Consider the following 14,305-nt stretch of genomic DNA (forward strand, 5'->3'; position numbering starts at 1 on the left):
TCACCCAGCATAGTCCTTTGCAAAAGGGTCAAGGACACCATGGAGAAGGAACATCCCTGTCCATAGGCAGCATCCCAGCGTAGGCTGGCAGGGGTGAGCAGCACTGCCACCTCCCTGCTTTGTCAACAGGAGGCTGGTCAATCTAGCATATTCCAGCTGCCCTAAACACTTCTTAGATACTTCAAAGATATTTAAAGCAAACAAACAAACAAAAACAAACAGGCTGGGAGACATAAAAGCAGGTTTCTTCTATCCCTGTCTAATTGATCCAAGGGTTCAAAGATTCCTGTGAAGAAGGCAAGCTCAAAACTGCATTGAAGATGCAAAGACCCACATTCAAAGCCACACAGAGTTAATTCCTGCTCAGGAAGAAGAGGGATTTCATGCCCACCCGGGCTGGGCTGCCCACTTCACCACCTGAGAATGCAACCTGAAGCACAGCTGCCTCTCACACAGGGATGAGCAGGACCCAGCAATTGAAGCTCCTGAACACCAAAGCTTCAGTCTCACCTTGTGCCTACCCTTTCTCAGCAGAAGATGTGCAGAGAACAGGGGAAGTCCTTTCCTGCCCTCAGAGCTTGTTAAGCACAGCTGGGCAGCAGCGTCTGCCTACTGCAAACAGCACAGAAACCACGCCAGGAACCAGTTTACAATGCTCTGAAAGCATCTACGTGCCAACGCCTCCTGGAACATCTGCATCCCTCCCACCTACACCCAGCTGCCAGGAGAGGTGTTGCTCAGTGTCTCCTAACACCGATGCTATCGGAGACGGCAACCGAGGCTGACACGCTGCTGAGAATGGAAGAAAAGCAGCCCCAAGTCAGTTTTCACTTTGGAGGGCTGACAAGGAGGAACTGAAGAGGGGAACGATGCAAGGCAGAGCTCTGTTTAGTGTACCCCAGACCCAAGTTACCCACCCGGGGACAGCCCAGGCTGGCACTGCCACCAGGCTCAGGCTGGGAAGGGCTCAGCTCCGTGCTCCTAATTCACTGCTACCCCCGAGCACTCGGCACAACCGACTCCTTGCGAAGCTGATGCTCAAACCTCAGCCCAAACCCACTGATCTAGAAGAGGGCAGCCAGCGAGGCTGGCACGGGCAGCTGGCACTCCCACCCCATGGCCAACAGCCATGCCGAGGGCAGAGCTGGATGTTTGCACTGTGGGACATCTCCTCCCAGCACCAGGCAGCACTTTTTGTCATTCACAATTGCCTTCACCCCTATGAAACAGCCCCCTCAAAGGCACAGCACGTTCCCTTACTCCTCTCCAAAGGCAAAAGCCCTTGGAGATGCTTACTCGAGGCTTAACTTGCAGCATGTGAAAGGGAACAAGACCAGATTTCAGGGCCACATTTTTGGGTGTTTGGAGAAACAGACACAACCTCTGTTTATTTGCTCCATGTTTTAACTACTCTCCAGCTTCTTTCAGTTTGTTGCTTTAAGCTCTCTGTTGTTTGCATTTCTTGACAAGGTCGTTGCTTTCACAAGACTTTTTGCAGCAGTTGCCCCACTTCCCTGGCCTCCAGCTTTGTCTTCTGACGTCCAATTGCTCTCAGAATATTAATTAAAATCACAAAGAGCTCAGGAAAAGGAGCCAAAACAGCAGAGGAAAACATCAGACACTCCTTCCTCCCCCAGGCCCTCGGCAGAGGGCAATGCCCAAGACTTAGAAGCAAGAGTAACCTGTGAAGGACACCACAGTCTGATGGTCTGGCTCAGGGTTTCTCAGCCAACAGGACAGATTTTCCCAGAACTCAAGTTTGCTACAAAACTTTATTCTACCTGCTTGATGAAATTAATGTGTTTTATAACACGCACGCCCCATCAGATGATTTTAGCATCCTTATGAATATGCAGACATTTTATAAACTTGAGCAGGGAAAATAATTTGAACGGAAAAAAAATTTGAAAGCTCTCCTCACCATGAGACTTGTTGACATCAAAAGGCACGGCTGGTTCAGAAGTCAACTTGAATCTGAACTCTCTCACCTGCTTCCTATTACAGAAACAGATGTTCCTCTTGCTGTAAATTGCTGCTATTAATAATATAAATAATTATGCTTTTCTAATCATTTAATAGGCACACAGGAGGGTACTAAAGTTCCTGGCAGTCATTAAATACATCTCACTTCTTTTCAAGGGCTCAGAAACACGTCGGTGGCCTCTCTTATCCTCTTACTGAAGTTCAGAACAGGAGAGCTGAAGCCAGAATAAAAGCTGAGGAGAAATCAAGAGAGCCAGGCTCCTCTGCAGACCCCTCCTCTCTCCAGATCTCTACAGGGACAGCACCTTTCCCACCTGAGATTCATGCGTCAGAGCCCGCACGTGGCTAAGCACTGCAACACTCACACTCCTTCCCTTATGCAAGAGGCTGCTGCACAGCCCCAGCTGTTTTGCCTCCCCAGCAGGTCCCCAGGACCCAGCGAGGGTCCCAACAGCTGGGGAAGCCCTACTGTGCAAGTGAACCTGCCCCGGTCCCTCCCTCCCCACACTGCAAACCTCAGTCATTTGCTGGTTTTCCTCCAGAGAACACTTTATCCTTCTGTTGACATAAGCCCCAGCCTTGGGAACGTGAGCAACGACACCGCAGATTAACGAGGTCACTGCAACCTCCACCGAACGCTGCCCTTGACTGTGGCTGCTCAGCCCCTCTCTTCCCACCCTCCAGCCATCACACACACACACACAGAGGCTGGCACAGCTCTAGCTCTGTCAGATGAGAGAAAAAAATCACTCCTGGCTCCAGATGTTAACACAACAAAAGCACATCTGGATCACCAGAGGGTAGTGAGCAGCCCACGTGCTGGCTCTGCCTCACCTTCTGGGTTAAGCCCAGTGACTGACTGGGGTGGCCACTTGCCTTAACCAAAAAACCCCAACCCTTCAGTGCCACACACTCTCCTAGTCTTGTGCTGTGATACACCATCAGTGGGGCTGTGTCACCACCCGTGTGGGGGACACTGCTACATGCCAGGCTCAGCTCTCCCCAAGAGGGGCTCTGCTCAGACCAAGACACCCCCCGACCCCCAAGGCTCGCTGTCCTGCCCATGGGACACCAGAGCAGTCCAGAGCAGGTTGCATTCAAGCTGAGATTCAATGGGGAGTGTATTTTGAGAGCAGAGACACCATTGCTTTGCTTTTTAAAAATTATTTCCAGCTAAAAAAGGTCATGCAGTATGGTCAGAGCTGCAGAGCCCCTCATCCAGACAAATCTGGCCCAACTCCTTCCCATGGCAGCTCTTCCACCCAGCACACTCAAGCATCCACTCACACACGTCTTGGTAAACAGTGCTCTCATGGCCAGGTGGTCCTTGGCACTGCCCTCCTGCACCTCTCCATTCCCCAACCCGAGGGACCTGGCACCCCACCAGCTCCTTTCCTCCACCCCTCACTGTCCCAGGAGCAACACCAACATCAAGGTTAATTTCCTGTTCCCCTTTCAGAGCCAAATAATTGGCCCAAAAGGAAGTCCCTAACGAGGTGCCAGGATGAACGGAAGGCCCTAGCTAATAAGTTTCCCAGCAGTTATAAAGATGGACCTGACGTGCAAAGGGAGGCTGGGGCAGCCTTTGAGGAGGCAGCTCAGCTCCAGTGCAGCCCCTGATGGGGGACACACTGGCCTCCTCACCCACAGCTTGACTTCTCAGGAAAAGATTTAGCACTGATGTAGACAGGCTGCACCTTCAAGATCAATACAGAGACACGCAGCCAGCCTTTCTCCCGCCCAGAACACTGTGCCTCAACCCAAGCATCATCTTCTCTACGCCAGTTCTATCAACAGGAAAGAGAAGGCATGGCCTGAGCAAACACGTTCACACTAACAAGGTCATATTTAATCAGCCAGCACCTCCCAGGATGCAGTTTCGTCTGTGTGAATTAATAAGTCTGTCCACGGCGACAGAGCAACCAGCTGGAAGTGCCCCATGCCAGGCACCCACAAATGTCTGCAGTGGGTGGTTCCAGGACAGGCAGACGGTCCCCGAGCTGGGGACACACGTCAGGGTGACCACGCTGTGGCAAGGACTCAGCTCCGCTCTCCTGCTGGCCAGGGAGTGGAGGGAGAACAACCCGGTGCAGGGAGTAAAGCCATTTTGTCTGCTGGGACCAAGTCTTGCCACAGCTTTGTTTCCAAGTTGGGCATCGCTGCAGGTGTTGCAGGGCTGAGCCAGCACCCAGCTGATGCTCACAGCCTGCCTTCAGCCCATGCTGCAGGCTTGTTCCTTGGGTGCTAATCAGAAAAATCCCTGCCAGTCACCTTTTGAAAGCTTGCTTTATCAGTCACATCAGTTAAAAGGGCCCTGCAGAGCTTTACAATAGACAAAGGCTGATTTGCTGCTTGGCACATGGAATTACATTCCTAATGCAGATTAATTCCATTAACTCATTCTGTGCCCTTTTTGGGGCAGATCCTTCCCTGCCCTTGCAGCTTGTGGGAAGCACAGAGCAAAACAGACCACACTCTCCTCTCTGGTAGGGACACCTAAAAGCCCCATCCTGCTCTGATACTTCTATTTCCTCCCGTGTTGCCCACTCGCAAGCACCTCCCCCCACACACACCGTAACCACATCCTTCATGAGACCTTTCAACGCCAGGAAAAGCCCAAAACTCACCTTGTGCTTCATAGCCAGAATAGTGGTGAGCTGTACCCATGTCCTCATCCCCAGGTCCCAAGCCGAGGGCCGTCCTGAGCTGGGCCATGTTCACCTGTGCTGTCAGCTCTCCATTCCGGTCCCCAATCTACAGGGTGAAAACCAACAGGGCAACTGGTTAAAAGGCAACAAGCTCTAAGCAAACAACTCCTAGCAAAGGGTTTGCCAGTCCCATATCAAAGCAAGCACACAGCCAGCCAGAAGAGAGCTTGGAGACAGCCCGAGAAACCGTACAGCTCAGCTTTCAACACAAAAGTAACTCTTCAAAACAACTTCTCAGGGGTAATTTGGGAGAGGGTCCGTGCACGCTGTGCTGTGTGCTGGTGGCATCTCAAAACGTGTTACTGCAATGTTCAGTACCAGGAACTGAGGGGGCTCAGCTTGCCTGCTGCTACAGACTTACAGAGGTAAACATGCACATCTTGTCCATCCTGTAGCCACAGTATGGCTTGGCAGAGCGCCCCAAAACTCTCAACACCCCCTTTCTCAAGTATTTCCATAGTTACTGAGCACCAGGCAGCCACACTACTATCAGCCACATGGGCACTGTTTCACTTCGAGCTTGGACACTGAGCAGCCTTCTCCCCTAGCTCAGTTGCATATAGCTTTGAATTGTTCCTAGAGATCGACCCCCAAAAGGTTCCAAAATCTTTTGGAGTCCAAATTTTCCCAAATTCTCACCACTCGCCCGAGGAAGACAAAGCTACATGTTCAGGAAGAGATCTTTCCAGTGGCTCCTGCTACTTAAAATAGGGAGTTATAAGCCATGCCGCTGGGCTCTCCTCAAAGTTTAACCAAACAAGAAAATTACTGTGCTACATATCACCAGCGAACACAGAGAGGTCACTCAGAAACAGTCTCTAATCTTTAGAGGAACAGCAGCCTCTGTTACAGAGGATAGACCTTGGCTGTTCTTTTGGAGAGGCCTGACACCCTATTAAATGCCTTGCAATAGCTCTTCTGTGGTCCTTCGAGATAGACTGGAGGGTGAGCCATCCTAGGACAAAATCATAAATCCCCACATTATTTATGACAAAGCTCCAAGCACTAGTAAAGGGAGGCAGATCAAACGGCTTATCATCAGGCATAAATACCCTGCCAATTACAAGAGATTTGCTGTTGACATTATCTCCAGAGAAATGACTATGTCCTGGCTAGGTCTTGAAGTCCTTGATGCTCTGTTCAATGCTTCCCTGACTTCTGCTCATTCCAGATCCTCTCCAAGGCCCTATTAACATCAGAGGAACAGACTGGCAGGACAAGGATCCTCGGCAGGACCTACCACACACAGAGCATAGCAGAGCCCTGTCTTCTGGGGCTTGTCCTCAGCTTGGATGTCACAGTTTTCCAGGAGCCCCCTGCCACATGCAGAGCTGGCAAAGGTACTCCAGAGCAGTGTCTCCAAGCTGGGGCGATTTCCAAGGTTTTTAGGTGCACAGCCTTCACTCCAGCTGTCTCAGAAGAAGTTTTTCAGTAACCTCTGATCAGCCTGCAGCAGCTTCCAACATCCTCGATGTGACCAAACACTGGCTTTGCCAACTTTAATAATTGTATTAACTTACCAGGAGGGCTTGGATGGGTCCATCCAAGGCTGCCCAGGGAGGTGGTTGAGTCACCATCCCTGGATGTGTTTAAGGGATGTTTAGATGGGGTACTGAGGGATATGGTGTAGGGGAGGACTATGTAGAGTAGGGTAGATGGTTGGACTTGATGATCCCAAGGGTCTCTTCCAACCTGAATGATTCTATGACTCTATTCTATCCTTACCCTGAGCACATTTCATTTGGAATCAAATATAACCATGAGGTTTATGTCAGGGCAGAAGAGGGAAAGGGGTGGTGGGCAGTGAGCTGAACGCGTTAGTGTGTAAAGGTTTGTCCTGGGCAAAATGCTGGTTGGTGCTGGCCACAACAGCACAAGCAGCTCACTTGGTTCCCAAGGCTAAACCAAAACATCAGCTTTAGAAGAGAATCCCTAACCTCTAGCAGCTAATACAGACTCTCCTCACAAGCAGACAGTCTGCACTGCTCCTCAATTAACGATGTGGGGGGGTTTATTAGCCACCTGCCATGAGTAACCCAATCCTGACATGCCCTGTAATCACAGCCATCACCCCAGAATGAGAACATCACTGTGAACCCCCACCCTGCTGGGTTTCCCCTCCACCCCACAAAGCCACCAGGACCATGACTGCTCCTGTCCTCCCCTCACCTGCCCCACACATCACCGAGCTGCCATCTGGTCCTGAGTAATGAGCCCCGTGCTGCAACAGTCCTAGCAGACTAGAACTGGAAAAGTTAATTTGTCCTAAAAATGTACAGGGCCAAAGAACAGTATTCTTTCTGCATGTCTGATAAGTATAATTAAATACATAATAAGGCTGGTATGTCAGCCCTACCCCAAGATTTAGCCAACCTAACAGACAGGCAGGAGAATGCACAAAGCACTTACATATGGTGATTTCAATTAGTGCTTAAATAGGGCAATTTCTTCATCTGGGGAGGACTAAACAGGCCACAGCTGATTTCCTCCTAACACACTGGAAAGAGCAAACAATAGCATTCTTGCTTTCTGGACTTCTGAGCCACCTAAAAATGCCATACATTTTTGCCCCAGGAAAGCTGCAGCTCGCTGAGCAAGGAAATCTGTGAAAACCAGAGCTGCTGGACACATGAAGCCCCAAATGGTGTGGCCACTGTACAGGGCTCCAGGCTTTGCACATCCAGCATCAGCCATCGATGGGGTTTGGACAGTGTGAGAATTTACTCACAGCTGGGACCCTCCAGCAGCTTGTCACACGTCCACTCTGTCCCAGTGCAGAACACAGCAGGCTTGGAGCACCCAGCCACCAGGCAGAAGCTGGCCTTGTTTTCTGCAGGTAATTAACTTGCCAGCAAATCAGGTCAGACCACAAGGTCCATCTCAGCCAAGATCTCCCAGCCTCGTGCTCAGGAAAAGGGGGTCTTAAGAACAGACTGAGGTATCAGAGAACCTTCACACCACACACCACCTTGGCCAGCAGACGACAAAACTAGTCCCCAGGTTCTTTCCCACCCAGAAATATCAATTAAGAGCAACGTACAGCAAATGTATTAGCTGTAATTAAAGGGAAGGCTGGGAGCCTCCGATAAAAAGAATATTTTTCAGCCAAGCTTTGCAGTTCCTCAAGACACCATTGAAACAGCACATAGACAAGGGCTTTCCAGAGTAGTCATAGCAAGAGAAGAACTACATTAATGTAACCTATTGGTGCAAAATAAAATCCCTCAACAGGGAGAGCTGGTTCCCTCTAACATGAGCCAGCTTCTCTTACCTCTTGGGAGATTTCAAGATGTTTCCTTGCAAAGTGCAAAGCTTGTTCATGGCTCCCCAGGGAGACATAGGCATTTCCGAGACTCCAGCAGGCTCTTCCTTCTCCCACCCTGCAAAACAGGAAACTGTCAACCACAGAAATGCTGGGCAAAACCCAGCAGCACAGCAGCCCTTTCAGGGCCTCCTCGAGAGCACCAACAGCCAGGCTTCCTAGCGATGCCTTCACCTACAGAAATATTCTAGAAAGGAAAATTAAATGCACCATATATCTTAAACTCTTCTTATGCCGAGGTCAGTAAGATGAAGGAATGGGTGATAGTCTCAGAAGAGGGCCTGCACCCACAGTGGCAAAAAGCTAAGCAGGGCAGCAATGGTCCAGAATGGTTCAGCTTTGTGAGCACCAGCCAGAGAGCAGAAGCCAGAGCTTCTGTCCAGCTTCCACCTCACACTGCAAGGACTCCTCTCCAGAGATGCACAGTGCATCAAGGAGACGTGCAGCATCCAGACCTTTAGTTCAACAACAGCCCAGAGCTACATTAGCAAGAACATGGCAAGGAGAGAACATCACAGGCACGCAACATCCTCCTGCAGAACACCAGCACAGCATCACCCAGGATGCAACCAACAGCCAAGCAAACATTGACCTGCTTCTACAAGGCCTCCAGGGTGCAGCTTCTTGTTTTCAGAAGCCAGAGAAAGTGGGTGAACGTGAAACTTGCCCCAGGCAGCCCTTGCCCCCAAGTGCAGCCCACCCAAGCCAGACACCCGAGTGTCCCTGGAGCGGGTTTCAGCACTTGTTTGCAGAAGCAGGCAGGGACTCACTGCTCATCAGAGCCTGCTCAGCTCCTCAAGCGAGCAGATGTGGGGGGTGAGGGGATAAAAAAAGCACATGGGGGCGCAGGGGGAGGTTCGGCGTGACTGCAACTCCCTTTTCAGAGGTTTGGGCGGGTTGATCAGCATTTAAACATTTTTCTTGTCACCCTGTTCAATACCTTCTGCTCATAGGGTGTGTTCCCAGAAACGCAGGAGCCCACAGGCCTGCACCCCCACAGCATGAATCACCCTTGGGTGGGATTATACCTTCTCCAAGCAGATGCTGCCCGGATAGTGCCACGGAGCTCCCATCTCAGTGTCTCTGCTCCATCTAGTGGAGGACACCCAGCTTCCCAGGAGCCACCAGCAGTGACACTGAACAAAGTGGCTGCATCACTTAAGCTGCAAGAAGGCAACAGGATCACAGAGACTGTATCCAGGAGAAGAGAACCAACCTCTCTAAAAAATATAAAATAATGAGGCTAAGCCTCCTAAAAAAGAAGGAATGAGGCCGAGAAGCAAAATACATCTATTCCACACGCTCCATGTAACGTTGTTTGCTTCTACAGGGAAGTTTCCAGCATCATCTCAGAGCGACAGGACAAAGCAGCATGTCTGTCTGTCTGCATGCCCTAACCACACACTTTGTAAGGGAGATACAATTTTTGTGAACTTCGAGGGAGATTTAGAGAGGTCCTTCTGGGATAAAAATCAGCAGCAGCCTCACGGCAAAGAGCTGAATAGAATATATTTTCTTGAAGTACCTCTTATTAGAAATCTTTCTCAGCCCACACAGACATACCTTTTAGGGCACAATCTCCAGGTTTGAATGACATGATAAATGTGTCAATCAGGTTATGATTTTGACAGATGACTGGACTAAGGCCTGTGCTCTGAGATTTTAAAGATTTTCAAGAATACCTGTCATTGCTGTTTAGCCCCAGCTGTAGAGAACAATAAATCTACAGGGAAAGGTGAGTGCTCTGAGCCCAGCAGAGCAGAAACACCATCTCCTGAGGCAGCCCCTTACCTGTCTCCCAGCTCCTGTGCTATCACCAGGTGTTTTAGATGGTACTCGATTGCTCTTTCATAGTCTTGAAGCAGTGTGTATGTATTTCCAAGACTGTAGCAAGCCTGGGCTTCTACCGCCTGGTCCTTGAGCTGTCTGGAGACCTGGAGAGTTTTCCTGCATGGAAGAGGTAGAAATGAAGGGACCTGGTCACTGGTCTGCAAAGTGACAGGGAAAGTCACCACTTTGGCACGTACTGCGTTGAAGTTGATGCCTGTGACACGCTGCAGGCCATCAGGTGGCTGTATTACTTGCCACTGCTGAGCACCAGACATGCAACTGGCCCCCAGGTCTCTTGTCACATCCCCCTGAGCCTATGAATTCACTACAGTAGGTCAAGATTTCCAGGGAACACATGCCCTGAGTCTGCCTTAGCCCCTGGCACTTACTTGTAGTACTCAGCAGAGATGTCAAACCTCCCAAGGAAGATGTGTGCATTGCCCAGGTTGCTGTATGCTCTCCGCTCGGCTGCCTTGTCCCCAAACTCCTTAGCAATAGCAAGGCGCTGCAGCAGACACAAATCAGTGAGTACAGGCTGGCCCCTGCCAGACTTCTGTTACACAGCAACTTTTCCGGGAGGTTAACTTCTTGGTTTGCAAAGCTCCCGCCCAGCAAGGTAGTGGGGCACGTGTTTATGGGGGCTGGATGCAGGAAATCTCTCCCTCTTTTGCAATTCGGGATCAGGAAAGGCCTTTGGAAAAGCGGATGTAGATGTCACATCCTCCTCTCACTCCTGCTCCAGCCCCTCAGTCCACATCTCTGCAGCTACAGTGCAAAAGGAGCTACGCATGCACTTCAACAGCTGAAGAAAGAGGCAAAGGGAGAGCTGTGGGTCAGGCTGAGAAGGGATGTGGTCGATCAGCGGCCTAGCGTGCAGGAACAGGGCTGTCACGGTGCGCAGTGCTGTGGCACGGAATGAACACGGATGTGTGTGTGCTCCGTCCCACCGCCTGCACTGCCGCTGCTCCCCAAACCTCTGCACCTCACCTGCACCTCACCCTGCCTCTCCTCTCACATCCCCCTGCTCCCCACTTCTCTCCCTCCACTTCACAGCACCTGCTCCTGGGTCCCAAATACTCCACAGGGTTTTCCTGCCCCTTTTCAAGCCTTCTCCCAAAACATGGCTGGCTGCTGCCCTCCAGCATTAAAAATCAGACGAGCTGTGACAGGGCTGACTTTCCAAGGTGCTGGGTACTTTCCACTCCAAGGTAACTGATTGCATTCAGAACTAGAAGCTGAATTGCATCTGAATGGGGGCAGGGACTGTGTCACCTCACCCCTCTGTAAAGCTTTACAGAAAGTCATTATGTTCTACAACCAACGTTTATTCCTGATCAACAGCTCTTTCAGCAGCTTAATTAAATTCATGGCTTGCATTTATTAACATCCAGACCGATATAAATTAAAGAGCAGAAAAGCTTTGCTAGGCCCAGCTGCAATTTGCCCTTAGATATTGCCTTCATTTTCCAAGCCAACAGCACCCTTCCTTCAAACCACTCATTAGGTGCTGATGGGGACTGGAGTAGACGTTGCTCAACACGAAGTAGCACAACAGGACCAGACCCCGAGGTACACATGGGAGAGAGAAAAATAGCTGAGGGCAAACACCTCCCTGTACTTGCTGCCCCCCAAGAGTCAGTCCCAGCCCCTGGCCCCAGGAAGAAGGCTCAGCAGTTTCCTACCTCCTTGTGGAAGGCTATTGCTTCACTGAAATTGCCAAGTAAGTACTGGGTGTTGCCAAGGTTGCCATAAGCACGGCCCTGTGCAGCTCTGTCTCCCAACTCCTTCACCAGGGACAGGTTCCTCCTGAAAGAAATCAGAGCAGGACATTTGGTGAGACACAGCCAACGCTCTCTGCAGGAGACTCAATGAAGAGACGTGCATCATAAAATCAGGAGAGCTAACCCTGGAGAAGGCATTTCCAATCCCCAACCACCCATCCTGGACATCCCCTGGTAAGTCCCTGCTGCTCTCTTGACCTCCAGCAACCTGCAGCTGTGTGCAGAAACTGCTCACACCCCGATGGTCTGACAGGATCCTACATTAAATAAGAAAAAGCCATCTCACTGTACAGGGGGGAAGCAGGAGCACAGGAGAAAGGAGATTACCTACAGCAGGACAGGGCCAAACCTGGGGAGAGGACAAGATCCACAGTGCCATGCAGGCACAAGTTGGAACATAAGAGGTTCCACTCAAATATGAGGAGAAACTTCTTCACGGTGAGGGTGATGGAACCCTGGAACAGGCTGCCCAGGGAGGTTGTGGAGTCCCCTTCTTTGGAGATTTTCAAAACCCGCCTGGATGCAGTCCTGAGCAACATGCTCTAGCTCTGGGCAATCCTGCTTCAGCAGGGGAGTTGGACTAGATGATCTCTATGGTCCCTTCCAACTCTAGAAATTCAGTGAAATTCAGTGAAATGCCAGGGCTCTGCTCATGGAGCTTCCCAGCATTTCTTTACCTTGGTTTTTTTCTCCCTTTACACACACAGAACACACAGGGAAGTGTAGAGCTCCCAGCTGGCACAAATTTACCCACTGACTATGCTACAGGAACCATTCTTTGGAAAAAGGATGGTGAACTATATATAGGCATTATCACATCCTCAGATATGAGGAGACTGATATAAGATCTTGTTATACTCTTCATTTAAAAAGGTTATTTTAAAAAAACCAACCCTGTATTAACAAAGCAACACTCTGATGTACAAGGAGAAAAACATTAGCCCGAAAGTCTAGTGACAGCCTTCCTGTGTGGGACATCAGAGTGATCTTTGAAACTATTTTAGGAAAGGAAAGGCTGTTACAAGCAAGATAAACCACAGATCCAGGAGAAGGACAACGGGGACTTCAAGTGAAAGTCTCCTCCCTGGAGTGACAGAGTCTCTGTCCGTGACCCCAGCGATGGAGACACTCAGGGATCCTTCCCATGGAGGCCGGCAGAGAGCAGCAGGGGCTGCGGGAGCTACAGTGGAGCTTCCAGACACAGCTCTGGGGAGGAGCAGATTATTGAACTTAATTGCATGATCATACTTCAAACTACACTGAGCTTTACCAAGGCAATGCCAGGATGAATTTTAGCTCTCGTTTTATAAAAGCTTGCAGTCCTCCTCTCTCTCACCTTCCTTGAGGTTAATTTGCCATGATAACTCGGCATCTCTAGGGAATATTTCTAATTCATCACAACATGCAAAACCTCACTCCGTGCCCTGATTTTCAGCGATGCTGAGCCCACAGTCTCATTCTTTGCATCAAAGATCTTCCAGAGCTCCCACAGCCTCAGTGGCCCAGGAAACAGATCCCCTTTATGAGAAATGCTTCCAAGAGGACTCAGTAAAAATTGTTGTCTTGCACCCCATACAGCTGTCATTAGCCTAATGGTTATTGGAGCTCAGCTTAACCTGCAGCCCCTGCGAGCTGTCAGCAGGACAGGGATACCATAAATACAGATTATGATCTAAGCAGGATGAGCTCAGCAAAGGTGTATCTGTGTGTATTTTAGCAATCACTGATGCCTGACCAGCCCTGTTCCCTGCAGGATGAAGGGCTGGCCAAGCTCGAGTACTTACTCATAATATTCTGAAGCTTTCTGTAGAGTCTCCTTGACTTCTTGAGACAGGTAGCCTGGGTCTTGGGCCGTGTTCCAAGATAAGTGCTTTCCCTTTGCATGGTAAACATTTCCTATATTATAGAGTGCTCTGGCTTCACCTACCTAAAGGGAAGAACAAGAAACAGCAAGGTATTATCCTTCACATCCCAATATGGACCTTTCCATTGCTGGGCAGAGATGGTCAAAGCCAGGAGCCCCATGTTTTCCTATCCCATCTTCACTGTCACAGCATGAGACCTGTGATACAGTCAGAAGGGAGAGCTTTACACTCTACCTCCTTCCAAAGCCCACCTTCAGCATATCATATTTAGTGACTTGCAAACAGATTATTTTTAAAGCTAGGAAATATCTCCTCTTGGATGCCATGAACCAATTACCTTGTCTCCCTGCTCCTGAGAAATGTCCAAGTGTCTCTGGCAACAAACAACAGCTTCATCAAACTGTCCTAGTATTTTCAGTGTATTCCCGAGGTTGCCACTTGCCTTGGCTTCTCCAATGCGGTCCCCAATGGTTCTACAAGATGACAGGAGGAAGGAAGAGAGGTGTTAAAGAGCTCACAGACTTTTATTCACCAACTGTTGGAGGCAGAATTCAAGCTGCAGTGAGCACTGGATGGTACATACACCACATCCAGCTGTTCCCAGCACACACTCACTGGGGTGCTTCATACCAGCTGTCTCAATTTTGAAGGCAGATTCTTGGTTTTTTGCTCTCTCAGATGAGGTACTGTAATGACTTCAGGAGACTTAGAATGAATACCTGGGCACAGGAGAACTGGACACTGCCCTGCTCTTGCTCCAAGCACCCTCCTCGTATCCATATCTCTGTCTCCATCTCCCTGCTCTGAAGGTGGCTG

General features: G+C 49.9%; 1 protein-coding gene across 2 annotated transcripts in view; it reads right to left on the bottom strand.

Moving 5' to 3' along the window:
- GPSM1 (G-protein signaling modulator 1) overlaps window positions 1-14,305 on the bottom strand; it is a 78,696-nt gene that overhangs the window by 38,720 nt on the left and 25,671 nt on the right. For both annotated transcript variants that reach the window (XM_014942943.1, XM_014942944.1), the window contains exons 3-9: window positions 13,827-13,962; window positions 13,409-13,551; window positions 11,526-11,649; window positions 10,233-10,348; window positions 9,805-9,960; window positions 7,963-8,071; window positions 4,611-4,737 (exon numbers count right to left, since the gene is read on the bottom strand). In XM_014942943.1, the coding sequence (XP_014798429.1) occupies window positions 4,611-4,737; window positions 7,963-8,071; window positions 9,805-9,960; window positions 10,233-10,348; window positions 11,526-11,649; window positions 13,409-13,551; window positions 13,827-13,962 (911 nt within the window). The remainder of the gene's footprint in view (window positions 1-4,610; window positions 4,738-7,962; window positions 8,072-9,804; window positions 9,961-10,232; window positions 10,349-11,525; window positions 11,650-13,408; window positions 13,552-13,826; window positions 13,963-14,305) is intronic.

Source organism: Calidris pugnax, unplaced genomic scaffold, assembly GCF_001431845.1.
Source record: "Calidris pugnax isolate Ruff unplaced genomic scaffold, ASM143184v1 scaffold102, whole genome shotgun sequence".
In the NCBI taxonomy this organism is placed as follows: Eukaryota; Metazoa; Chordata; class Aves; order Charadriiformes; family Scolopacidae; genus Calidris; species Calidris pugnax.